We start from the raw sequence: 27900 nt of genomic DNA, 5'->3' as shown, positions 1-27900 counted from the left end.
TAATCTCAGTAGACTTTTTATATTTCTTTGCTGGACATATTATCATATTAATAAAAAAGGACAATTTTTGCTTACTGCTGTAAGGTTTTGGGTTCATGCCTGAGTTATAGATTATTATTAATACATGTTACTTAATATAGGAAGATAAGTGTTGTATGTGGGCATAGGATTACCTTCAAATGCATGCACTGATTTACCTAATTAATAACCACATTAACATAACTGCTTATCTTTTATATATTATAAGCACAGCGCTGGGATATTAAGCAGTTCGACAGCCTCCCGGGGCAGAACAGTGGCTCAGCTGTGATTACTGTCACCACACAGTGAGAGGGTCCTGAGTTTGAATCCAAATGGAGCTGCACTGCATGCGGCATTAAATTCCCATCGTTCCTGCTCTTTCCTCACAGATTGCTGCTCTTTCTACCCTTAAATGCCTCGTGTTTTTCGCAGACAGTCTGAAAACATATGTTTTCTCCATATCATGATATACTTTTGTTTTCCTTGTAGCCACTGGCTTCCATTTTCCATTTTTAAGAGACTATATGGAGGCAGGATTTACTAGAAAAGCTTTAGCAAAACGTTGTTAGCTTCACACTTTCAGTTGAGGGCTGCGATAGTTGGGGGAAAAGTCAGAAACAACTACGCTAGCGTCACACTGATGGCATAACTAAAAATCAAATGATTGACGTCTGTAATCTATAGTGAACACGAGGGCAGACATTGACAGGCCATTAACAGGCTCATTCCATGAAGCACAGTAGCAAACACTCAGTCATAAATAATGTTTAAACAGCTTAATTCCCTTTGGCTACTTCAGCATTGTGGTACTGGAATAAAAATTTGACCAAATAATCTTTTGGTGTTAACAGCAGCATGACCGGTAGCTGTAAAAGGTAAGAAGTGGTGTGGTTTAGAATGTTGACAGTCCTTGAAAACCTCAATGTAATATTTGTTATTACATTATAAAAGATTAATTTATTTCAGCAGTGAGTTTTGAACTCTCCGTGGCTTTTCTTCTGCAGACAGCAGTGTTCAAAAAGAACTTTTAAACTAGACAACAGAACATGTATCTGGTCTTCTAGACTGCTGTGTTTGACGTATGCATGCATACTAAAGGATATTGATTTATTGATAAACTATCCCCAAGTGTAGAGTAGTACAGCTTAAAAGAAAAAAAAACAATACAATAGCAGGATAAATATTATAATCGAGGACGCTCAGCTGCTTTTCTCAGATTTCTTTTTCTTTTTCTTTTTTCAAATCATAGATCGCCTAAAATGAATTAATAAAATAAAAAAAGAAACCTAATTGTATTTGTACTATGCTGCACTCCTGGCTGCAGCTGTCTCACAGCCACTTCCCTACAATAATGCCCGAGGCTCTAAAAATAACAACAGCAACGCTGTGTATGAAATGTTTACCCGTGATGGTTTCTAGTAAATGGGTTAAAATGTGAGAAACCACTCAGAACTTGAGAGCTCCCACTGGTCATAAATAACAAAACGTAGAAGATATTTTTACCTCAGGGGGATTAATAAAGTATAACTTAACTTTGGGGACACTTGGCTGAGTTTGGACATAAACAACAAAGGCCCAGAGCCCTTGTGCTGCACTTTTTTGTAATTAAAGTTTCCATTGCTGCCTAAAAATCATTTCACTGTAGCTTGTTCATGTCACAGCGGCTTCATTTTGTATGTAGACACCCCCAGACCCTGTAATCACCTCTGTCAGTCAGGAGTGAAATGTAAAAATGAGAGTCCTGGCTCAATTTGTCCAGAGTCAATATATAAGCTGGGGGGAAATTAAAGTGACTTATTAGCCTGAACATTTGACTTTCAATTAGAGCTAATTAAGCTACAAATAGTATTTATACAGTCATCAAATAAAAAGCTTTACATATCCTTAGCAGGTTTAAAAATAAAGTAAATATAGCCTGAGATGAAAAAAACATGGCATATTACATCCTGTCATTATTCATTTAACAATATTTTTTCATTTTTAGCCATTCTGTTGTAGATTTGCTGCTGTGCTTGGGATCATCGTCTTGTTTCCTCACAATGTTTTGGCAAATCCTTTAGCTGTAAGACAGACAACCTACTTTGATATACAAAGCACTTTGTGGTCAACTTAATGACTCCGATGTGTCCAGGTCCTGTGGTTGCAAAACAAACCCAAATCATTAACCCTCTACCACCATGCTTGACAGTTGGTATGAGGCGTTTGTGCTTATTTGTTGTGTTTGTGTACTGTATTATGGCCACACATCTCCACTTTGGTCGTGCATGTCCAAAGAGTCATTATTCTAGAGGTCTTGCGGTTAGTTGCAACTTTGCAAACCTAAGCTTTTTCTTCTTTCTAGGGTGAAGAGGCTTTCAACACTTCCAAACAAACTGCAGTTGTTCAGTCTTTCTCTAATTGTACTGTCATGAACTTTAGCATTTAACATGCTAACTGAGGCCCTGTTAGGATATGAGCTGCAACCCTTGGTTTCTTTCCAGTTTCTGTGAGGATTGCACAATCTGACCTTAGGGTGAATTTTCTCACTGTACAATAATGAACTTTAAATGATTGGGAAATATCCTCATAACCCATACAAGATTAATGGGCGGCAACAATTGCTTCTTTCCTTATTGGCGTTGTGTTACCACACACGTTAATGCTCCCGAAAACTGCCAAAACTTGCTTTTATAGAGGTGCTCACACTAGCTGATGATCAGTCAAGTGCATTTTATTAGCATCACCTGGCTGCTACTTAGCCTCTTAATTCCTGTGGAAGCAGCAAGGGAATACTTCATTTTCACACAATGCATTTTGGCTTAGGTTTTGTTAAATAAATAATAACATGATTTTGTAGTTCTTATGAGGTTGTAGTTCCCTAATTTGAAGACTTGTTAACGACCAGATTATTTTTTGATGGTTTCACAATAAGTAAAACCTTAGAGCTTTCTCATAATAACTGGATACTTTAACACATTTTATTTTCCCAACTAATTGATTTAATGTTCACTTACATTATAAATGACCAAAAAGCCCTTCCACAGCGGTCGTTCCTCGGTCATTCAAAAGCACTTTTTTCAATTTCCAACATGACTTTTATTTTGATTTTTTTTAACAAACTGGAACACTTTATGCTATGTCACAAAATTACACAGTTAATACACACTAAGGTCAGCATTATTCAGCATGTCTGGTATGTTTTTACAAGCATTGAAACAGTACTGTACATAGCCTCACCACATCCATGATATAACATACAAACTGTCTGGGGAATAGTTACAGTTTCTTTAATATCTCAGTTTTATGCATGGAAAGTAAGCTGATGTAAACGTTTACTTTACATAGTTTACAAATATAAACAAACCTGCGGATACACATGTAAACTCACATTAAGTCGTTAAGGCCAGAGTGCACGGGATGCAATTACTGACACTTGTCATTGGATGCTTAAGAGCTCGCTGCGGCTGATTCTGCAGCGTAAACGCTGTGATGGGTGATGTTTCTCTGTCATTAGCGGCACGCCTCCTCCACGGTCTGCTTCATAAATGTGAATCCCTGCTGGTTGTCAAATCAGACTATTACTTCACTTCTTCTGTCCGGTTATGTTCTCTTGACACCAGCTAAGCATGAAGTCATACTTCAAAACTTTGCTCTCAACAAGTACGTGGTCAAAAAACTTGCATGATGTCATTTCGCCCTACAGTCAGTAATAGTCACTGCAGGTGCACTAGCCTTACAACATCCATTCAAAGTCCAACTTTAACTTCCCCAAACTTTGAAATAGGATAGACTGGCACTCAGGGAAACAGAGCTTATATGCTTCCAGCGTCTCCTTTACGCCTTCACACTGTCGAGACATATCCAAAGTTCAGTCTTCATATTAATAAACAACTCCAGCAGATGTTGGTGACGCAGTCTCGAGTCACCCATCAATGCAATTACTCCAATACATATTATTTTCTTAAAAACATGAATTCATAATTACAATGAATTGGTGCTATAGCGGTTTATGACTAGTGAGAAACCATGGAGTGATTTTCTTTGCAGAGCTACTTCTTGGAAACCCATCATCAAATCAGAGAAGTTTACCCCTCTTAAAAAGCTTCACTATACTTCTCTTTACCTACACCCCTGCAGCTGCATAATTTCACAAGAAAATGAGCCATAAGAGGAAAAATCATTAACATCAGCAAAAGATATTTCAGGCAGAGAGAATGGCTCAATGTGCTGCTCAATGATCAGAGCAGCCAGCAGGCTTTACAGCCTCCTGTGTCCGTCTCTATCGCTGCATCTCGCTCTCGCAGCATCTACAGTGCATGATGGTGAAGGCGCACTAAAAACACATCTCCTAAGGATAAAAGAAGTGAGAGGGTATGACAGCAGTAAATTGGCTTTTTCCTCCCCTGAGCCCTACTCTAGACTTCCCCTGCATGCTGAGCAATTTGAATTGTGCTGTAATTGCTTATGTTGCTTTTCTCTCCTCGTCATTTCTACAAAAGAATTTGATCTCATTACTTTTGCCTGTGGTTGAATTCGCAGCCACTCACTGCGGTAGGAATAATACTAAGTGGCGTGTTAACAAAAGAAAGGGAGCAGAGTGACTCGGTGCGCCAAACGCAAAGAACTGTATGCGACGCGACAACGCGTTGGTTTTACATTTCATCACTTTTTTAAATGAAGCCATTGCCAAAAGTGTTTCGTTTTTAGTGGTACAAAGCAGATTAAGTGTGGTGCGGCTCCCTATTAGCTCGTTGTGAAGTGGATTATCTTACTCTACCACAGTACGAAGGAGGGAGAGGAAGAGCCGAAGGGGCAGCAGAGAAACGGATGCGACATGGGTCATGAAAAAGAAATCAAAAGCCATGCTCATGCCTGGTTGCAGTGGAGTAGACTGGTTATGGTTTTTGGGAGCAAGTAAAGTGAATGTGGCCTTGGGCAATGTGCTTCTTGGTAAAAGAGGGGTTTCAGTGTGAAGCAAGCTCTAGATGGAGCATTTGCCCAGAGAAAACCTCTCAATTCACCCATGCTCTCATGTATCTGCTCGTGCTGTTGCCTTCCTTTCATTTGAGACAACTTGAGCACAGACAACATGGATACAGCGGGGCTACAGATATCTTTTAACATCTGAGGAGGCTCAAGAGGAAAAAACAGATAGAAAAAAATGCTGGGATACAAAACTAGAAAAAAGGAAAGAAAAAGTGTTATGAGTATTTACATTTCTTCTTGATGACAGTCCTCTGAGGTCCATTCTGAGTGCTGAGATGGATTTGACAGCAGTAGCGAGTGTAAAATGTAAGTGGAGAATGAGATGGAGGCTTCAGTAGCTCCAACACTTCCAGTCTATGATGAGCGCAGGCAGCAGCAGTAATGGATACACGGGCACTGCTTGGTTAGCTGCTCCCCGCTGGCTCCCTCTAGCACCCGATTCTGTGTCAGAGTCCTTCTCGGAATACGGCGGAATGACGTTGAATTCTTCGCTCGCCTCTTCCTCCTGCTCCTCTTCTTCGCTGTCCTCCATCTGCGGGAAGCACAGGAAGAGCGATTCTTTCAATTAACATGTGTGCTGGAGCATGGAGGAGAGGTCAGGAAGAGAAAGTCTACATTAACCCAGAATCTAAAGCACATGTAAAAATATCCTAAAGGCAAAAAACCTGGAAGCTAAGACATGACTTTTAGGTTAACAAAAGACAGAAAGTACATTTTGTTTGTGCAACTTGAAACTATCTATCTATATGTGTATATATAGATGTGTGTTTTTGTTGTCAGTTCTCAATGGTATTTGTACACTATTTTAAATTTTAAAAAAAGGTCAACCCCCAGGACGGGACCTATAGGATGTCAGAGAAGTGAAACGGGCAGGGCAACAGATACACAGTTATAGGAGGAGCTGAGAAGAGAGAACCACAGACAGGAATGAAAATTAGCAACTAGGAAGCCACGGTGAGGGAACGGCCACTGGTGAGCCACTGTCGCCCTGAGCATAGTGAGTGCTTAAGAGGTAGAACGAGGTCAAAAATGGAAGAAGCAACAAAAAAATCTGCAGTAAGCGACTTGATCATTGTAGCAATCACCTCAGAGCAATCACCTCCCCCAGAGTGGAGACCCATGCCAAAGGACTAACAAGTGCTGCACTAGCTTCCAAAACAACTTCCTTTGCTGTAGCCGGGGAAACTTTTCTTCTTCTGTGGTTGCAAATACTGTTTTATGATTTGGAGTTTTTATATCTACTGAATTGCCTGACAGCTTTATTCTGCTCACCATTTGATTTGGTAAGATTTTATATTTTTATGTCCTGTATTTCCATATTTTTGCTATTACATCCATGAGCTTGAAGTAAATTTGAATGTTTTATCTTTTTTATCGTTAATGTTTTTGGGATGATCCATTTTTTATTGTGAATAAATGATTTTTATCTACTCTTTAAGCTACCACTCTCTTGTCTGCTCCACTCAGTATCAAAAGAAAAAAGGAGATGTGTGGTGCTGATCTGTGGATCCTTACTGAAACCTAATAATAGTTAGAGTACAACTGTTGACAGTTTTCAGTTTGCTGCAATAGAAAAATGGAACACACCAAGACCATCAGACCATAAAAGTAAACTTTAACTTCTACTTTTGCTAATAGGAAGTTGGGAGAATTGCAGTTGTAATATATTTGTCCTTCACATGACGTAAAATGTGCAAGTGTATGGTTCACTGTCTCTCTGTGTTCGCACTGTCCAAGGTAAGTCCTGCCTTTTCCACTATAGCAAGACAGGGCTGTCAGCATATATAAAGATTGGCAGGTGTAGGCTGAATATAATTACTGGTTGAACCGCTGTTTTTATACAAAAACCAAATTCTGTTTTCATCCATATTTTTCAAAGGTTTGTGCAAGTAAATCTTTCCATGTTTGTCATTGGCTGATTGGTCACATGCTGTTAACACTGCCTCTCATTGCTAAATTAGGAAACTGCAGATTGCCTCACTGAGTTAACAAACACCTTCGTGTGACTGCTTAGCCTGATTGTCGATGTTGGAGTTAAACCAGAGGAGGAAAAGATATTTGGGGTATGCAAAAGAACTGACCTTTGCCCTCTTTTGCCTTTCAGCCCCTCCCCACAGCGAGGGAGTCTACACACAGAGTCGAATCTGTAAAGATGATCATTGCTGATACATAGCATATAGCATGTATATAAGGTGCGCTACAACCTGTAAGGCTTTCTACTCAAATTCTATGACCTAAAGTACAAATAGGCAGTTAAACTACGATGAAGCACATAACCCAGCTGTCCTTGACAGATTAGTAACACTCCAAAAATTACAATTTAAATGTAAAAATGAGGATCATAAGAACCCAAGACTTCTAGTAAGCCTGGTCCATTATTAATATTAATGAAATTCTATAAAATCACATTTAGGAGTCCCACCAGTAATCTCCAATTTGTCGTGCAAAAGATTTAAAAAGTCAAAAGCAGCACTTCTCTGAGGTAAATGTGCACATTTTGCCCAACATTTTCTTCGTCCCACTCCTTTTTCAGGCAATTTTTGTTTTTTGTTTTGTGTATTTTATGTTCAATATAGGTATTTGTTGTGCCTGAAAATGAATAAATAAATGAAATGAAATGAACACTTGGGATGAGGGATCTTGCTATTTAGGCTTTTCCAATGTCTTCTGTTTCCTCATGTAATCTGTTTTTGACTGTATTTGTATTTCAGGTCCCCGGGGAGCTATATTAACTCTGCCCAGGCTTTTGTTTCATCATTTCATTGAAGATAGTTCTTTAAAAGTCTGGCTGTATGTTTGGGGTCGTTGCCTTATGCCGCAGGAAAATTTGGGATAAATGAGATGTCACACCATGGAACTATGTGATGGATAAGAATATAAAACGTGAAAATGAAAATTTACACAGTCAGGACAAGTCAGCAGGCAGAAAACTCCCACATTAGCTCAGTATTAGTACATAAATGTATGCTGGGCTTTCTCTGGTCTATGCTTTTGATGTGAAGCAGCGTACAGAAGCAGTGGTTTTCACTTTTTGACCATAGAGCAACATCTACTGATGACCTGGGTGTGATCTTTTTTCAGTAAAATATTAGGTTATTCACAAAATGTTGCTCTCTGTGGATTGTTTAAAGCTATCTGTACAAATAAGAAAGAAGCAGAGCTTAATATTAATAACCCAGATAACATTTTACACAACTTCTCCTTCAAGAGTTCACATTCAACAATTTCTCACTGCTGTATGACTTTCTGTGCTATATATTTTTCCTTTGAGAAAGCCCTGAGTTACAGCGAAGCCTCCATTCAAACACAGCCACAGAGGGTTGTGAGGGCACACTGAATGGAAAGAGACTGAGTCCTCACCTCGGATCCTTACTTTAGTTTGGGTTTTACTTTTGGTCTTGGCATTTCACTGCATTAAAAGTACGGAAGGAAACTTGTAGCACAGTCATCTATCCATTTTTTCATTCAGGTTTTCTCAAATCAGTGCATCGATAAAAGCATCAAAGGAGATGTGGAGTGATGCTGCAGAGTTTCACTTTGGTGTATCCACGAGAATTCATAATCTGACCTTTTTCAGTGAAACTCCAGAAATGAACTGTGCATCTCGATGTCTTCTAAATCTACTAGCGGCGGAGTTTCTGTGCTACGAGGGTGGGTGGCTTGGGATAGGAGGAAAAGAAAATGAGGAATTAGAAGGATTAAACTAGTGAGAGAATGGAGACTATGAAGCAGATGGGTGTGCATACATGAATATTAAAAGTAAGGGCTGAGTCTGCTGCTGCAAACACCTACGGCTAATCCTAGGCCACAATGAGAGGTGTGGATAGGAGAGAGAGGGAGGGAAGTAATCTGAGTTTATACAAGGAGCTCCGGAGCCCGGCACACTGCGATAGTCCCACTTAGGTGTTATCACCTGATACACAGGCGACTGCCTCTTTGGCTGAACTGGTACCACCAGCATATGGCGCAGAGAGCACAGACAACTTACACTGTCGAATTCAGGAAGAGTGTTAATACTGACGTGGACCTTCTCCTGGTAGACGTGTGGGGAGGGCTGAGAAGTTGGCATGGGAGAGTTTTCCACAGGAGGAGGTGCGGAGATTCCCATGGAGCTGATGGCACTGCCTAAAAACAAAAGCAGCAGGGGAAATCTTCTTTAGCTTCACATCATTATTCATCCCTGAAGCATCACCCAAAAAAATTTCTGTGACTTTTCTAAGCATAGTTAGAGCCATTAGCTCTGAAAACACTGTGCAAAACTGCGCATGAGATATGAGCCTCTCTTTTTTGCTTTTTGTTTTTGTGGCACGGTAGTGCACCGTTTAGCACATTCACCTCAAATCATGAAGGTTCTGTTTTCAAACCTGCTACTCTGAGACCTCTGCGTGTAAAGTTCTACCTGTGGCTACTTGAACTTTCTCTGCGTGCTTCAGCCTCTTCCATCAGCCATCGGATGGATTGCTATGAAATTGGTACATATACCCACATATCCCTTGGCATGAGTTCTGATAACTGAAATTTCCTGACTTTTCATTTAATGCCACCTTTAAGTCAAAACCTTGTACGATATTTCTGTTGGCTCCCTACATATAAAATGGGATGAAAATAATCTAATTTCACATCTCTTCTACACATTCCAAATGTTATTTTAGCTAAATCCCACAGAGAACCTCCTGGCTGCCAAAGACAAGAAAATATCTGCTTTGGTGTGAACAATTATTCCAGAAATTAGCTGGGTCCATGCCACATGTTACCAAGCAGTTCTGATAAATGGTAAATGGCCTGTATTTGTATAGCGCTTTACATATCCAGTCATCCACCCATTCACACACTGATAGTTGAAGGACAGTAAATAAAATACTAAAATATTCAAATTAATATTGCAACTGTTTGTATTTGTGGTGAAGTCATTAGTGGTTGTACAAATACTTGTACGTATATGTAAGTATATTCATGTGAAAGAGAAGGTTTTCACAGGACTGCATGGTATCCTGTGATCCAGGTTGTAGGGATAACTGTAGCAGTAGTAACTTAAAGTAATTGTTTTCTGTATGACTTTGTCAGTCTCTCTTTTTAAAAAAGCGGCTTCCTGCTGGTAACCCCTCCAAACAAGCCACACTCGTTCAGGCTTTTTCTAATAGTGCTGTCATGAACTTTAACATTTAGTATGAGCCCCGTAGAGTAAAAGATGTAGCTCTTTGATTTTGTGCAGTTTCTGTGAGCGCTGCACAGTCTGACCTTCGGGTGAATTTATTGGATGTCCACTCCTGGGAAGATAAACACACACCTGAATGCTCCACACCAGCAAACCACCAAAACCTTTTTTAGAGGTGCTCACATGTGCTGATGAGGAATTAATCAAGATTAGCAACACCCAGGTGCTACTTATCCTGTTAATTCCTATGGAGAAAATGATAGTGTAGTTCGTTTTTCACAGTAATACATAGAGTGCTAAGAAAACTTTCTTTTTCACATGACTCCAGTTATTGCTTAAACACTTTTAAGTCATTTCTTATGCTGCTTTTTGCACTAAAAATATTACCGGTGTAATGTTTTAAATTTATATTTATATAAACATGAATATTTTTTGCTGTGGGATATTCTAGCTTCAACCTGTCAGACATTGGCTACAGGGTGGGATATATAAAATGCACATCCTTGAAACTAGTCATTGTAATATTTGGTATATGCTGCATTTGGTTTCTTTCTTTTGCGTGTTCACTCAGCTACTTTTATCTTAAGCCCAAATAATTGGATGCAGGTGACCAATGACTGCTGTGTATACTAGACATGTATTGACTGATTCTTGGCTGGACAGCACTTAATGTTTGATCATATTTTACTTAAGAGAACGTGTCTGGCCTCTAACAATTATTCTTGCTCTCTTATTAGAGTACAGTACATCAGTAAAAAAAATTTCTACTGTATTGTACTGCAATTTTTTTTATTTTTTTTTTACTTTTTACAGTTTTCTTTATACTTACACAGCAGCAAAATGAGATACTACCCTTCCAGCCATTCTGATTTGGCAACAGTTCAACAAGAAGCCACATTATATTTATCAGATTTAGTGAAAGGATTTATTGACTCCACAAAGCTTGGAAATCAGATTCACATTTGGCAGCCAGCCACACACCAGGGATGATGTCTCTTGCCACTGATTTATTTATAAGAAAACATTATGGTTCAATGGTTTGCCATTTCAATCATCAATTATGACCCACCTAATTTGAATTCTGTGTTCATGCACATTTAAAATGCTCACTTAGATCAGCATGCCTACATTCGTTTAAATAATACTCTAAAAAGTAACATTTCCTCGGTCATTATGCTGACACAGGGTGATTTGTCAGATACAAGATACTTAGCGTAAAGATGAGCAGTGTGTTTAAATTTTGATTTGTAAGATGCATCAGCTACTTGTGCTTCCATTTAAATTTACAAGAACTCCTTCAAATAACACAAAATGTAGAAAAAAATACTATTAAAAATAAAATCAACATATATTACCAAATCCTCAAATGTGAATGTCAATAAGCGTACAGTAAATGATCAAAAAGGTACACTGTTTCTTCAAGTTGTGTTTTTACAGTCTCCTTAGTTAAGTTTAAACTTCCTGAAACTGAAACTTTGAAACACACCTGACTCTCTGAATGTTCATGCACACTTTTATTTTCTCAGAATGACCAGGACATACTCATGCCACAGCTTTGTTTAGCCTATTCCTGATGGCTGTGAAATGATAATGACACGATGCTTCCATAAGGAGTTGTAGTTGCATAAATACAAACAAAATATGGGTCATTGTAGCCCATTGCAAGGTGGTTGCTAGGCAACATCATGACACTATAATACATAAATGTATAATTCAGTTTTTACAGATATATACAAATGTTATTGTGAAATTAAAATGACAGGATGCTTGCATAAGGTGTTATAGGTGCATAAATGCTAAAAACAGGTCCTTTTAGACCTTTGCTAGCTGGTTACCAGGCAACCTCATGGTGTTACAATATATAATACATAACTGATGTTTTGTGGATATAAATGAAATGTCACTGCTGTGAAGTTAAAATGACATAATGCTTGCATAAGGTGTTATAGGTGTATAAATGCTAAAAACAATATTTTCTTAGCATAGACAGCAATACCCTGTTGCTAGGCGGTTGTCTTGCAACCTCATGGTGTCACAATATATATTACATAACTGAATTTTTGTGGATATAAATGAGATGTTAAAGTTAAAATGACATGAAGCTTACATAAGGTGTTATAGGTGCATAAATGTTAAATACAGGTCATTTTGGGCAGTTGCTAGGTGGTTTTTAGCATGGTGTCATAATATATAATAATTTAAGTTTTGTGGATTTGAATTAGTTATTGCTGTCATAAAGTAAAAATGATGTAATGCTTTTATAAATTTTTATAAATGCATAAATACTAAACACAAGTCATTTTAGCCCATTTCTAGCTGGTTGCTAGATAACATGATGACATCATAATTTCTGAGATAGATAAGAACCTTAAGGTGCCTAAGAGGTTCCTGTGCGCCACGTTTGGACGCTTAACTCCTGATCATGTAGGAGGAGTGGGCAGAGAAAGACAGAGACACAGAGACGGAGATTTTGTGTACTAGAGGAAAATCCCAGATCTTAAATTTTATTTGTCTTGAACTGTTTGGTTCTCACAAACTGTTGTGAGTACTGCTTTTGTTAGAACATTTCTGGTATCAATTTTTTTCCTTTGGATAAAAAGCTGTAAAACTGTGCTGTGCTGCCTTCCCTTCCCAGCCTTATTACATCGTACTCACGCAGACAAATATTGTTGGTGAACATCTGCAGGATGCGCTGACAGCCCTGCCATTCATTCCCACTGCCTTCGCATGTGCACCACTGGGACACCTCTGTACTGCTGTTGCTCACGTAGTTGGGAGTCATGATGGTTCCTGGTTATAGAAAGAAGACCAAAGTTATACTGCAGGCACAACTTTATAAACTTTTAAAATCATATTTCCTTCAGACCAAGAATTTTATTTTCAGCACACACCTCTATGAAAGGTAAGACACAGACTACTAACGGTATTAGATGCCCTGCAGGTATGGTGTCACCAGGTTCCCAGCTCTAGATATTGATAATTTCAGGTACACAAAATTACATTTTGAGTGTGAGGAATGAGTGAAAATAATATTTCCCACATTATTTTGGTGAACTGCTGGAAACACTGTTTTTGAATCTGCTGCCGCTGTTATAAGTGATGCTATAAAGAGTAGCAGCTAAGGACCATTTGTGAACCCCTGTAGATTTATTTTGCATAATGAAAATTACACATACCGAATATCGCTGCTAAACACCTATTGGAGGAAGTTCTGTTTGTCAGATTCTGTCTGGGGTTTTTTTCTGAGCTATACACTCTTTCAGCCTCTTCCACCTCTTTAATTTGTTTTCCTCCGTCTCACCTATGAGTCCAGCATAAGCCTTCAGGCACATGGTTCTGCGTTCTCGCATACAGCCAGAGGCAGAGAGAGGGGAGGGCTGGCAGTTATGCTGGAAATCAGCAAAGCGGGATCTGAAACACAAACGCGCACACATACACACACACAAGAAGAGAAAACAGTTTTTCATGTGTCAGCACAGAGAAACAGAGTGTGCATTTTAAAAGTGTTTTGACAATTTCATTTCGGGATTCAGGGTTGTGCTGAATGGAAACAACAAAAGCAACACAAACAACGACATAGTATAGGAGCTCAACCCACTAGAGAAAGGGATACATGAAAACTGCCTGGTACTTTAGTAAAGCTTCAAAAAAATGTAGCTTTCTAGCACTCTGACGCCACCTTCTTTTCTGCAAAAATGCACACACTGTTATTGTCAGTGCTGACAGATAATTTGAAAGGTGTGCAAACCATACATTTTGCAGGTAGATGATGTCTTTTAGGTTTGCAATCAACCCTTTCCACAATGGAGGTGCAGCCCATATGCCGTGTGCATTACTGAAACATAACCCGCTGCTTGTTTCTAGGATGCTGCATAGGTTAGCACGCTAGACAAAGAGACTGCTTGATGCTACTGCAATTAAAAGTAATGAAGCATTGTTGTGCTTCATTACTTTTGTATAAAAATCTGAGTGAGTCTATTGACTCACTGATTTAAAGCTGGAGTTCAATTTAAAACTTTTGCTGATGACAACTTCTTGAGTTCAAAATTCCCACGACTCTCTCTTATGCACTTTGTGCTGTTTGGCCTTGCAGTTGTTCTTTTACTTAATCTTCTTTTTCAGCTTTCATTCATTCATATAAAAAGTATCACCAGGCTAATGAAGTTAATGTATTAAATGTGCACAGATACAGTCATTTGCAGCTGCATCATTCAAAGCTTTTATCAATAATCAACAGCAGATCTATAACACTGTACATTAAATGATGTGAGGTGTGTTTTGGTGCCGTTTCCACACTCTGCAGTATAGTAACACATGTCAGCAGGAATGAAACAGGAGAACCTCCGTCGGCGTAACTTTGTGCTGAACATTGGGGGGGTCAAGATCTCGGTCTAAATAAATAAATAAATCTGGGTAAATTCCCATATGATTAAACATGCAGCTATTTTGCTGGTAATAATTGAAATGAGTAAAGGAAATCAACAGCCTATTTATGCAAGATAATTCATAATTTTATTGGGGGGGTTATATTGGTTGGGTCTGATTATTGGGGGGGTCATTACCCCCCCTAACCCCCCTGAAAATTATGCCCCTGAGAACCTCATATCTCTTTGTTCCTCATAATGCTGTATATTGAAAGTGTTAGTGTTGCGTCACCGTCTACTAAGTCTCAAGTAGTTTACTCTATGGACACTTTGTTAGGTACACCTTGCTAGTATTCGGTAGTACCCCCCTTTTCGTCTTCACTGCTGCCTTAATCTTTCATGGCACAGATTCAACAAGGTGCTGGAAGCTTTCCTCAGAGATTTTGGTCCATATTGGCATGAAAGCGTCACACAGTTGCTGCAGATTTGTCAGCTGCGCATCCATGATTTGACTCTTCTGTTCCACCACGGATGGGTCATATAAATACAGTGATGTCATGTTCAAGAAACCAGTTTGAGAACTGAATCAGTTTGAACTGTTGATATAAGTCATGATAGAATCATGCTTTTATTCTGTTAATGTCATGTGAATTTTGCAGCACTGAGACTCATCAGAGCATGCAACATTTTTTCTCTGAGCTGCTTCCGTGTGAATGGCTGATTACATCCTCGTGTTTACAAGCAGGTGAACAAGTGGACCTAACAATGCGTCTGGTGAGTGTTGTTATATCCATTTAAGAACAATAAGTAGACAGCGCTTGAACAAAAACTGCCCTCACAAATCATCCTGATGAGCAGCGATGTAGCTTTGAATTCTGAGTCACTGGAAGTAAACTGGTCCAATCTTTTGCTCCCACTTCTGTATCTGTAAAAAGCTTCCTCAGTGGTTATGGCCCCACAGGACCTGTCACCTGCTTATATTTCCCTACGAGCAGACAAGAAAGGATACGGTACATTCAAGGCGTAAAATATTTATATTCCGAGACTTTAATCTTTGAGTTACAATGCAACAATGTGCTGAAAACCCACAGGTCCTGGCATTAACATTCATATCTACCACCTGCCTGAGCACCGTTGCAGACCAAGCACCCCCATGTCAATACCACTCTCTGTTGGCAGCATGACAATATTCCCCAAAAACCACAAAAACTGCTCAGGAAAATCCCAGAATAATACAAAGAGCTGAAATCAACGGCACAGCCTCCAAACCTCCCACATTCAAATTCAAACAAGCATCGAAATTGGGATCTAAAGATGCACCGCATCAAGTCTTACCACAGGCCAGAACAGGACTCAAAGGCACCACGGGACACTTCAAAATATCTTGTGTCCATGCACCAACAGGTCAGAGCTTATTTAGTGGCACAAGTGGACATGGACAACATTAGCTTTTAATTCCACTTTAAGTCCAAAAGCAAGGGTCGTGCAGTGGGTCTGGTATGTTCAGGACATCTTGGATTGTATCATCTGAATGACATGCTAAATCACATCTGGGAAAAGCAGACCTGGTGGATGAATTTTGTCAATCAAAAAAGCATTTACAGCTTCCATTCACTTTACATTTAGTTACATTTATTCCCCTCACTAGTAATCCGGGGGGTGTATCTCATACATATCACCCTTGAAGGACTGCATGTTTGTGCTTTAGGGGAGAGATTATTTAATTAACTCATTCATCAGTGAAGGGGAAATTTTATTTGCAGCAGTTCTGTTGATACTAACAAAATGGGAGATGCTCATCAGAATGCAGCTCACTGGTGCCACTAGTGTTTAAAAAGACAGCACCGTGTGTTTGATGTATCCATGTTTGAGGACTGTGTCGAATCATTACTTTGTGGTTAACTTTGCAAATATTTCTGACTCATTTTTCAATGCTTTTTCTGTTCTGTGTCCATACGACGAGCCCTTAATGTTCAGCATCAGTCTACTCAAACAGCCATCTTACCTACACAGCTCATCTTTGGAGCAGTAGTTCTGAAGGCTGAGGCAGTTGGGCTTGCCCGCCCTCTCCTCCCCTCTCACATTCTCCTCATAAGAGCATGACGGGACGATGGTTTTCCTCCGGCGCTCCCCACACAGTGTGTCAGAGCAGGGACAGAAGAGCAAAGCGAAGCTGTACTCCTCTGGCACGCGCTCCAGGAAGCGCCGCAGGGCTTTGTGGCATTTCTGGCGGTTACAGCTGTTGTCAGAGACTGTTGCTCGCTTGGTGCAGGCTACAACATATTCTGACCGCAGAGAGCCACATTTCTCGTACAGGCCACAGTCCTGTGCCGCCTTCAAGCACTGGTTTTGACCATCCATAGTATTAGAGGAAGCTGGGGGGAGGGATTTGGGAGGAAAACAGAGCAATGTATACCCAGGAAAATCAAAAATGGCATCTAAATCTAATTTTGGGAGCAAAATCACAAAAACGTTCCTCTCTACCTGACATGATGGAGGCCATACGCGACATCTCGATGTTTCTCACCAGGTTTAACTTCAGTTCTTCATATGGAGACACTTCATACTCATCATATGCTAAAAAGGCAGAACAAAGACCACATCTATGACCCAGCTGAGAATTCAGCACATACAGACATTAAATGCAAGCATCAAACCCACCTGCGAATCTCACAGTCCAGTAGACCTTGAGGCAGTGCTCTTCCCTACGAGAGCCACGCTGACACTTGCAAACTTGGAGGGGGCGATAGCGCTGCAAGGAGTTCTGGGCCTCCAGGCACTCCAACCGCGCGTCTGCCCTGAGGGGCGCCACGGCTTCCTCGGCCGCGCAGTACTCCAGCAATCGATAGATGGCCATGCAGGACTGCTCCTGGATGCATCCCTGCTCGGCCACCAAACAGTCTACGGATGCAGATACTGTCACGCTACCTGCAAGAAAGGTTAATGTCGTAAGTGGTGAAAGCTGCATGTTGCCAACATTACTGGGTTTATTGTCCCACCATCCAGTACTAAATAGGCTTTAATTAAGGCAGCAGAGCCAGGTGAGTGCACTCCATAGGCACTCAGCAGGTTATGATAATATCCAAAAAGGAAGATAAAATTGAAACTACACAAGAGCAATAGAGCAAAACCTCAGATCTAATCAAAGAGACTAAGGAGAATAATTTACCAACACTACAGGAGTATGTTATGGCTATAATCATTTTCAAATTATTTCCTCGTCTTCCCAGTGGGCATCGTAGTTGAATTTTCTTCTTCTGGTTTCTTTTTTTCCCCACACAACTTAAAAGTAAATCTTTGACTTTTTTTATCAGTTTATTGTTCAGCACAATATTTGCACCAGTGGGAGTTACAGCATGTCCTCTTAAGCTGTTTAGTATGCTTCACCTCAAATTGTAATACGATGGAGCTCATATACTATGAGTTAGCTTCATCTCTCTTAAGAGTTAACCATCTTTGCTTTAAGTGAGCAAAGATGAGAACTTAGCCAAATCTTTAGTAACCACTTCTGTTAGTCATATATTTCCTCAGCTTCTACATTCCCAACAACACCAAAAGGATTTTGCTCTCTAAATTAACATTGCCATACTGTTTGATTAAACTACTTAGTGGAGGATCCTACTGATGTTTTTGATGATTCATCCTATTAACTACCTCTTCATACACCCATGATGTATCCCATTAAACGCAACATTACTACTGCTGACAACTTTCCGAAGCGTAATTTCAAGATTGATTCCCCACCTTGGTTTCTGATTTCGCCGGATGTTCACACAGTTAAAGTTTTGTCTCTTTTATTTTGGGGGTCAAATCAATGTTATTGTCCGTTTAGAAATCTGTCCACACTTTTCTGTTCAAGTGCTTCTTTGAGGGTTTGGGAGTCAGCTTCCTAACTGCATTGCATTCAGACACTAGGAAGAAACTCTAAAAGACAACCGGGCATGTGGTGAGAAAAAAAAAATCTGCTAGTTTCCTGGATCAGAAGGGATGCCATTCAACAGCCAGCCCTCAAGTCTTGGATGCGTTTTTGCTCTGCAAATACTTGAACCACCACCAAGAGAGTATTTCCGGAATTGGCCCCTCCTATGTGACAGTAATTGGCCAAAAAGTGAAAGTAGCTTTCTATAAACAAGCATGCATAGAAATATCATTAAAAAAAAGTTTATGAGAGGCAGTGAAAGCAGTGTAAAAATGTATACGTTTAAATTACATAAAAGATTATACAAACCTGACTATCATCCTCTTACATGTGTCACACTGGTATTTATTAGGCTATGTTCAGATATGTGTACTTGTGAATGTCTTGCGCTGCTGTTGTTATTATTATAAGACACTTAAACAGCTTAGGGCAAATCCTTTTGCAGCAGAGTTCCTTCCATTTGGAACAAGCTTTTACTGATGCCAGACACCGTCTCCACATGTAATGCCAGAGACAAAACCAATTTATTCAGCACTATGCAGCACGTCACTTCCAGTTTTACCTTCACACTGAGACTCAATCTGGATATCACACTCAGACACTGACTGAATTGAAACATCCACTATCAGGATGTTCCCCCAGCTTATGTGCGCATTCATACAGCTGCTCCTGCAAAACATGCTACTTAAGGACGCTAAAGATTTGCATCAGCTGTATATGTATTTGTAGAAACATGCTGAATATCACCAACCACATTTCCTCTACATGTCAGAACAAAAAACACGTGGCTCCATTGTGATTAGGCATGAAGCATATTTTGATTGGCAATGTTCTGCCTCGAATGACTGCGAGTGATAAACTACAAATCATTTCATAATGCTGATTGCTGCTCAGTAAAAAAAAAAACACAATGCAGGAAGGCCAAAGGCAGGCCGAGTGAGTCGAGAGAGAGTAAAAACATTTGTTTAAAGAAAAGAAAAGAAAAAGCAGTCTTCAAAAAAATGTATCTGAAGGAGCATTTCAGGAAATTAATTTTCTCAAATGTGACACATTATTGTCCCCACAAATTACACTTGATATACAGTCATTCGAGACTTATAAGGAAAATAGCTTGGATAGGCAATATGCACTCACTTTTCCCACTTTAGCTCATTAATTTTCTATATCCTGTCACTTTGTAAGTGCATGTAATGAATAGGCTGGCAGATATATAAAACTGGGTTGCACATAGAGTAAATCATCATGTTTAAAACTTAATGCATGCCTGCTAACAAATATCTGTACCCATTTCATACACACGTATACTTGTGATTCAGTACATTAACATTTACATCACATAAGCTCGTATGCAAACACACGCGGCATTGTGTTAGATTGGTCACACACTTCGATTAAGCTCCTGCTGACTGGCGGCCCAAAGCGCGGCTGCAATCCAATTCTGCTGCTGCATGTTTTGCAATCTCAGGCGCCACATGAGGTCCACGTCTCACTTTGGCATGAGACATATCATAAACAGAAGCTATGCTTCATCGCCACAGCAGGAAAACTTCCAAAGCGACTGCTGGGACTCCATAGGGTGAGGTGGGGGTGGTGGATAGTAACACACAGGCCAATCAGTCATATTCACGGTTACAGCAAAGGTGATGATTACCTGTCTATCTGTGTATCGTGACGTCTCGATAATCCTACCAAAGTATTACATCCCAGCACTTTTAGCTGCAATTTTAGCAGGCTTTGTATAATCTCCAGTTTATTCATTATTCTTTCTCAGTGTTTTTTCCTTCGGGCTTACATTCGATAAAGACAGACTATCAGCAGTTTTACTTTGTGAGAACCTTTCATGGTGTAAGCTCACACATGCGCATACCAACACACATATACATCAGAGATAACAAAAACCTCTATGGAGTCCAGACCAGCTCTTTTATGCCTCGTCCAGCGTGCAGGTCAGAAGTTCATTTTTAGCATTATTTAACGCTATGCTGATAAAGAAGCACTAGGCTCACATTATGGGGGTTTTTTTTGGGACGACAAATTGCTACAGTAAACTTCTGCATTAAGGGAATTGTTGGTGTAAGCACGGGGTTTATGTTTTTCAGGAAAAAAGAAAAATAGAAAGAAAAGTAAGCGGGAGATTAATTACTGCGATATGGGAGCCATAATGCACTCTATTGATTTCTCACTGGGCTGATTAATAGAATTTGTGAGCTGATGAAGGTTGAAGCCATAAACGTCAAACCATACACCACATACCGACATTCACAGAGGGACCAACTGGGTTGGCAATTTTCTCTTCCGTCCTTTCAAACACATGGGATGGGCTGTAGAGCGTCCAGATTGTTGGGCAGTAATTTGACTTGAGAGGAGACCGTGGCGGGAGAGTGCGACTCTGATGTGAAATCTGCTCAGAGATTGTGACAGAAGGGACTTCTTGGAAGGAAGTCACAGACTCAAGGAGCAAATGGAAGCACAGCAACAAGATGGAGAAAAAGGAGAAACACGCTCACGGCTGCCACAAAGTGTTACTACGTGCACTCATTCACAAGCACACCAGTGGGATTCCTGTCTGACCTGTTCATGCATTTCTGCGTGCACGTAAAAGATTTTACTTGTTGTAACTGGAATTGTTGACAATCAGCAGCTACAGTTTTGTGTCAGGGAAAGTAGAGCTATAATTAAAATGCACTTATTCCACCATAAAAACACAAACACTTACTGCTCTTCTTGACCTTCTAGTGAGTACATTAAATAAATATAGATTAGGATTGGACTTTAAACAAACAAAAAAATAGCAGCTTGAAGATGTCAGCTTGTGTTTAGGTAATTATTAGTAGCAGTTAAACCACATATTCAACCGTGGTTTTATAGCTGCAATGACAACGATGAGGCTAATGTTCAATATCTCTATAGCCCTGTTTTGTTCATTAGCGGCACATTAAAAGGACAACAGTGTTGGCATGCTAGGGCTGACCCACAACCATGCTGGGATATTGTATTTCTATGAAATTAACTCATCAACTGACCACAAGACGTCATGCTAAAAACAAAACAAAACATGGGACTAATAAATGGGAGCGGATACCCCGCAGAACATTATGCTCAAATCATGATGTGTAATTTGAACACTGTTCCCTGTGCAGTGTGGTCAGAGCTGCTTCCTCAGGAAGGACACAGATGGTTGATCAGTGCTGATTAAGGCTTCAGTGGCTCCTTATTGACACAATCGTTTCCACTGAGAATTATGCAAATTCAAACAATCGGCTCAGCCTCCTCTAACATTAAGCCTTCTTTTAACATTAAACATATGCTTAACAGTTTGCACATATTCTCTTTGTTACGAGCAAAGTTTCGCTACTGCCCTGGGCAGCCTCGGTCGAGCAGTTCCTCTTAAAGAAATGGCAAAAGTTGGTTTTCTTTGTCTGTAATGGAAAGCTGACTTATTTAGTATGTGAACTCGTGCTGAGATGACTCTTATTTAACATGCTATTTCAAAGCATATGCATTTCCTTTAGATGTCGCTGGGTATTTGGGACTTATTAGTGCTCAAAGAAAAACATTTCAAAAGAAGCTGAAAACAAAGTTATTATTTATCAAGGAAACACAACAACAACCATACATTAGCCAAGCAACCACAGTACACTGCGTTATCTTTTTCTCCCTCGTCATTGTGCTTACATGCTTTTGTGGCCTCTCTGTTCTGCATTGTAGCTTCTTCCGCTTCAGTCACTTCATGCAGTTCTACCTGCTGCATTTATTTATTCTCTACAACCTATCAAGTCATCAAATTTTTCCACACCTAAAGTGTACAAGCCCCATCTTTTTTCCAGCAGCTCTCACAGCTGTGGCCACATGAGGACAACACTGATTGGTTTAGTAACATGTTTCATTGACTTTAAAAAAAAAAAAAAAAGTGCAGTCTTCAAAAAATCTGATCATTTGCCAACTTCTTTTCAAAAATCTGTTTGTGGAACAACTCTTCACACCTCCTTAAATAAAAAACACACCTTGTTTAAATTACCTCGCATGTATGGGCAAACACCTCACCTTTCATTTTGCCTCAGTTTGTGCAACATAACAACACTAGTGCTGAAAACTTCCATACGGAGCCACTTGCTTAACCACTTTTGATGTACCAACCCAAAGAAAGACTCCAGGCCTGGGGGGCCCTCAGTAAGTGAGTCAGGAGTAAGCAAAGCAGTATTAGCTGCTCGACAGTGAGTTGTTGAGCAGCAGGTAAAGCTGTCTGAATCCAGAGGCGACAGTTCTGCTGGTGAGGACAAGAATAATCATTTCATGTTCGATATCAACAGCTACCCAGTGCATCTAGTACATGGATAATGTCTCACTTAATGAGCCGTGCCAGCGGATTGTGCAGCCACATCACGCAGGCAGCATCCCTCCGCTGTACACCAGGTAAAACGCATCAGGTGCTGCATCAGCCAGCTAGGGTGTCTGGATCTGTGTGAATATTTCAGGCTTCTGCCTTCTGCTGCCTGATGTAGTTCTAAATTCCAACGTGCCAAGACATTTCTTGGCCAGACACACACACGAGCACTGACAGTTTCCATCGGGCTGTGGATTTTTTGTTTGTGCCATCAAGTGTGTGCGAGCGGCAATCAAGATGCAGTGCACACGTGAACAAATTGACTATTACAGCCAGTCATACATAAGTGACACAATTTAACGTTTAAGAAAGTGGGGCTTTTTTATGCTTTTAGCTTGACAGTAAGAAACCAGGTGTCATTCAGACCTACATTTAATTGCTATCCTTGATGTGATCCTTTTAATTAAAATGACTCCTTTAATGCAAAATGTCAAATAGATGCATATTCAGAGGAATTTCATATTTTTTATCTAAGGAATATTCAATGGGCTTCTTGCCAGTTTAATTTTTGTGTGCTGTCGTCCTAAACAAAACAGAATTACAGGCACAGGGAACATCAAGACAATGCCTGAGCATTCAGAGGGGAAGACAAAGAAATGCCTATGGCACGGAGAGAAGGATAAAGAGGCTGAGAATTGGATAAACCTGCGTGCATGAGGTGAAGTCAAATAGCCAAATAGAAACTCCAGGGAGACTAGTCCACCTAAGAAGTGGGTAACTTTACACAGCCTGAAAATAAGCCCTAATAAATTTGTGACAACCGTGTTATGGCTCAATCACATCCACTAAATGAACTACCAAAATAGCAGTGCTCAATCAGCAGTTGCAGCCTCTACTGGGACTTTAGCGATAATCCTCAGGGGCCTGGCAGCAAAGGGTCAAAGTCGGGTTAAATGTCACTCAACAATAGCCAGCTTTCAGTTTATATAGCTGGCAAACATGCAGTGTTTCCACATTCAAAGTGATTGCATGCATTATTTGTGGGCTTTCTTTCCATTGCACTATTCATTTGAGGAAAGAACCGTGGATTCAACAACATATACAAAAAATAACCCAGAGAATGAGAATCAGATCATATCTTTGACCCAACAGATGATAGATTTTAAAGTCAGCTTTTAAAAGTCGGGACTTTTGTTCAAAGGCGTGAAAATTCTTAATCTATACCTATAGATGTTTTTCTCCTCTTCAGTCTTGGTGACAAACCTTTTGAGAAGGCCACTGTCATCATCTTGTTGGCGCTGCCATTGTTGAGGCCACCGAGTTGCACAAAGTCGGATATATTCCAAGGTAAAAATAACATTGCATGAAATGGAATACAGTTCGTAGGGGCCAGACTATTTAAACAGCAAGTCTGGCCAAACAGCCGTTTTGAAACAAAGTAGCTCCACAACAGATTTGACCAAAACGACATTAACACCGAGACCAGATTCCGCACCGATTACACTTTTTTTTTTAATGACGTTGATTAACAAAATTAAAATCCAATAATTTCTCTTGCAATCAGGTATAATGTCAGAAGTGAACATCAGTGCAGACTAATTTGCATGTGTAATGATTCGTATCTCGATTAATTAGCACTTGAAAGTAGCTGCTTTTCTTGGTGTGATTCCACCTAAGTGCGTGGCAGGTGGGCTTGAAACACTATGATGTTCTGCGTGTCTGAAGGCTCTGACATTCACGAGAAAGCATTCATCATCTAATGATACAAATCTCTAATGGGCAGCCTCACCTGATGTTATCTGAACATTCCCGGATGCCGAGAAGGATGAACCTCCTGTACTTGGAGCATAATCCAACAATTACACTATTTGCATGCATTTGTGCAGTGAAAAGCAGAGGGTGGGCGGTGGCTGTGTGTCCTGCGGTCTGTGTTACATTAGATCAAGAACAATAGATCAAGATACATGACATGTAAAGAGCCACAAGCTCTGATGTACATGTCACATTTTTCAAAAGAAAGATCAAAATGGATATATCTCTAAACCAGCAACCACAGACCAACAAGCTTTACGCTCCACTGAGATGTCCGACCACATTATTGACTTTAGACAATATAAAGGCACTTGGCAGAAGCTTAATGTGTGTTCACACTGCAAATTCACGGAGCCTGCTGAAATGTCAGATATTGCTGAGAGGTCTCTCTTGAGTTGATCTTCACAAAAGACAATGACTGCTCGTGCTGTGACACTAAATGCTCTCTTTTGTTACTTCTATTAAGTTGTGAATGTCAGATTTAATCCTACAGCAAATTCACTTCCATTGCACATTTTATGAAATAAAGGAAGAAAGGTCTATTGTCTCAGACCTGAACACATCATCCACATGTAATATCTGAACTTCTGCTAGCTTTTGTATTATTTCGTGGACCTGTGTAGTTTTATTCTGAAGGCTGTCCCAAAAGTTTCTCTTAAACCTGGAATACAATGCAAGACTATTTATGAACCTGCGTCCAGCCAACGTTTATTCTCCTTCTCATGCGTGGACAAAAAGTCTTTCTCCCTTTATGAATTTCAATATCAAGCCAGCTACCGCTCGGGTCACACAGATGTAGGCAATATACAAAAATAATAACAGAACATCAGCAAAACAAATTTAGCTCCGGTGTCTTCGTGTGTATCTCGGCTTGGGGCTTCATACTCTCTAATATGCTGCTATTCGTTCATACATTTGCATGAAAAACACGCACGCACGTACCCGCACACACATGCACTTTCTTATTAAAGTTGTCAGAAAATATCTCTTCCAAAAGATCCCAGCTTTGCATTATACACCGCGATATGGCAGTCTAAACGGGTGATTAAAATCTCACTTCAAAATCAGAAAGGTGATGCTTACCATGAGAGAAAACATTGAGCAGAAGTCCAACGATTATCATCCTGCCCGGTGACATTGGATAGTTAGGGATTAGGAAACTCGCACCCGGCTCACTGCAGCTCAGTGACCCGTCTCCTGCCACATCCAGCCTCCCCTGCCGCTGCGCCCTCACGGACTGACTGACTGAGGCTGATCGGATGGTCTAGCAGCCTATACAAAGTTGGCAAAAACTGAACAGGAGCGATTCAAGTTCTCGCGATTTTTGTTGTTCCATTTATTTTTCGGATCCCGGTTATATTGATCTCTGTCGGACGCCAATTCCAAAATCATTTATCCACAAAAGAAGAAAGAGAGAGAGAAGAAAGTTTCTCTGCAGCTGATCGCGACAAAGCTCCCATCAGTCACACACCGTACCGTAACCTCCCGAGCGCGAGCTGTGTGGCGTTTGCGCTTCTGCTACCCTGGCAGCTCCACAGTTGTCCAGCCAGAGTTGAGAGCAGACTGAGACTGCACGGTGCAACTCTTGTTAAAGGCGCAATGTGATTGGCCCAATGCAACGAGCGATTGTGGCCAAAGGGACGTGAAAATGTTTCCAGTGGGAGAACAGCTGGGTCCCAGAAGGAAAATATGGGCATCAACTTTATGGACAACGTGCATCTGTTATTGAGGTTACACAGGGGGGAAAAGTTAGCACCATTACTGTGAATCTACTCAACTCTTCACGTGTTGTGTTTAGTTTTTGATGGTCGGTTGTGTTCAAAGCATAGCTCCAGTGAATGAACATGAATGCTTTCGACCTTGACGCTTATAATAGGCTTTTGTGCCATGCCAGGCTGCATTCAGAGGAAATCTGAGGAAGACGAACCTTTGTTTCCGTTTGGACTATATGTCCACGGTTATAAATCGTTTTGGGGTTTTTGTTTCTTCCACAGCTGCCTTAAATTAAACAGCTCTCATCCTTTCCATCGAGACTGGTCTGCAGTTCAGGCTTTTCCCATTCATATCAGTTTATAGCAGGAGTGGAACTGTGAGATCTTAATTTGTTCCAGTGCTGTGGCTGATCTGTGGGGGGAATGTGGTTATCCACAGAGGAATGAATTCAGAAATACTAAAATAAGACTGCTCACCTGTAACGCTAAGGTGATTTCACTCCCTTGTGTTTGTTATTGCACGATTCCGTCTTTCATTATTTCCTCAACTTCTCTCACTTTCAGTATTTTACAAAGATTTGTAGCATCGTTGAAAAGCTTTCAAGTATAGCATCCACTTTTTTAATAAATTGCTTTCTTCTTCTTCTTTTTACTTTAAGGTGTTTGTTTGTGGTTTCGTGGAGTTCACAAGCCTATATGTTTTTAAAAAATGCTCCACTCAAAAAACATGATTAAATACACCCACAGCTGCCTCTCAATAAAGGCGAACAAAAGCAATTTGAAATTGCAAAGTGCGTGCAATTGACCTGCTGTCCTCACTGTAATTAAAAGCAGAGGGATTAATGGATTAATTTACACATCCTGTTGAAATGTATTCTCAAGTGGCAGCAAGAAATACAAGTGGACAGTGACTGGCGTTAAAATGCACATGCAGACAAACAAGACCAACCACACAGGGCATTTCATAAGGAACTGTAAATATCAGAGGGCAACGCAAGATTTTGAGAAAAAACTAAACATTTTTCCAGGGTGCTTTTAAATTTTGAATAGGCAAATATTTTCTCACAGCAGTACCAAGGGGGTTCATTTAATACGCTGTTAGCCCTTTCACCTTCAGAAGCTGGTCTGTGGTAGGATTTCTTAGAGATGGCTAGACACTGGCTGCTGTACATGGCATGACAGCAGCACCTCCCTGTGGTCAACACTGCGCATGAGCCAAGAAACGTGCAGCTCGCAGATCCAAATGCTCAAATACAGTTAAAAATATATGTTGAGTGTTAGTGATGTTATGGTTTTACATAATAATGTCAAAAAACCAATAAAACAAAGTCAACAAGTATATTATTCGATGATCTGTGGTTTGAAAGAAAATCAATGGCTTTTATAAATAGTCAGACAAGCAGAAAAGCCATTAAGATAGATAGATAGATAGATAGATAGATAGATAGATAGATAGATAGATAGATAGATAGATAGATAGATAGATAGATAGATAGATAGATAGATAGATAGATAGATAGATAGATAGATAGATAGATAGATAGATAGATAGATAGATAGAACTGAGGCCAAGTCTTCTGCCGCCCTCTGGTGTGCATATGTGCTTAAGTCTACTAGATAGATTAAAT

The 27900-nt window shown here is 40.1% G+C and overlaps 1 protein-coding gene across 2 annotated transcripts; it reads right to left on the bottom strand.

The window, feature by feature from the left end:
* Positions 1-3072: 3072 nt before the first annotated feature.
* LOC113030795 (GDNF family receptor alpha-4-like) lies at positions 3073-26449 on the bottom strand. Of its 2 annotated transcripts, none has more exons than XM_026182513.2 (8): positions 25644-26449; positions 17167-17433; positions 16990-17082; positions 16511-16880; positions 13443-13552; positions 12797-12931; positions 9008-9111; positions 3073-5518 (listed from the first exon to the last, which is right to left on the bottom strand). In XM_026182513.2, the coding sequence occupies exons 1-8, from the start codon at positions 25696-25698 to the stop codon at positions 5318-5320; spliced, it is 1335 nt and encodes a 444-aa protein (XP_026038298.2). In that variant the 5' UTR covers positions 25699-26449; the 3' UTR covers positions 3073-5317. The 2 variants fall into 2 exon arrangements, with proteins under 2 accessions (XP_026038298.2, XP_026038297.2); XM_026182512.2 differs by having other exon boundaries at positions 8975-9111; positions 25644-26441.
* Between the last annotated feature and the right edge of the window lie 1451 nt (positions 26450-27900).

This window comes from Astatotilapia calliptera, chromosome 10 (genome assembly GCF_964374335.1).
Source record: "Astatotilapia calliptera chromosome 10, fAstCal68.1, whole genome shotgun sequence".
In the NCBI taxonomy this organism is placed as follows: domain Eukaryota; kingdom Metazoa; phylum Chordata; class Actinopteri; order Cichliformes; family Cichlidae; genus Astatotilapia; species Astatotilapia calliptera.
The sequence above is the reverse complement of the archived record's forward strand: the minus strand, read 5'-3'. Positions and strand labels throughout refer to the sequence as shown.

Coding starts and splice junctions, on each gene's coding strand:
- LOC113030795 (XM_026182512.2), bottom strand. CDS start 25,698: ATGTCACCGGGCAGGATGATAATCGTTGGACTTCTGCTCAATGTTTTC. Junction 17,434..25,643: donor GCTCAATGTTTTCTCTCATG/GTAAGCATCACC, acceptor CCTTTCTTGCAG/GTAGCGTGACAGTATCTGCA. Junction 13,553..16,510: donor TCCAAAGATGAGCTGTGTAG/GTAAGATGGCTG, acceptor TTTGTGTTTCAG/ATCCCGCTTTGCTGATTTCC.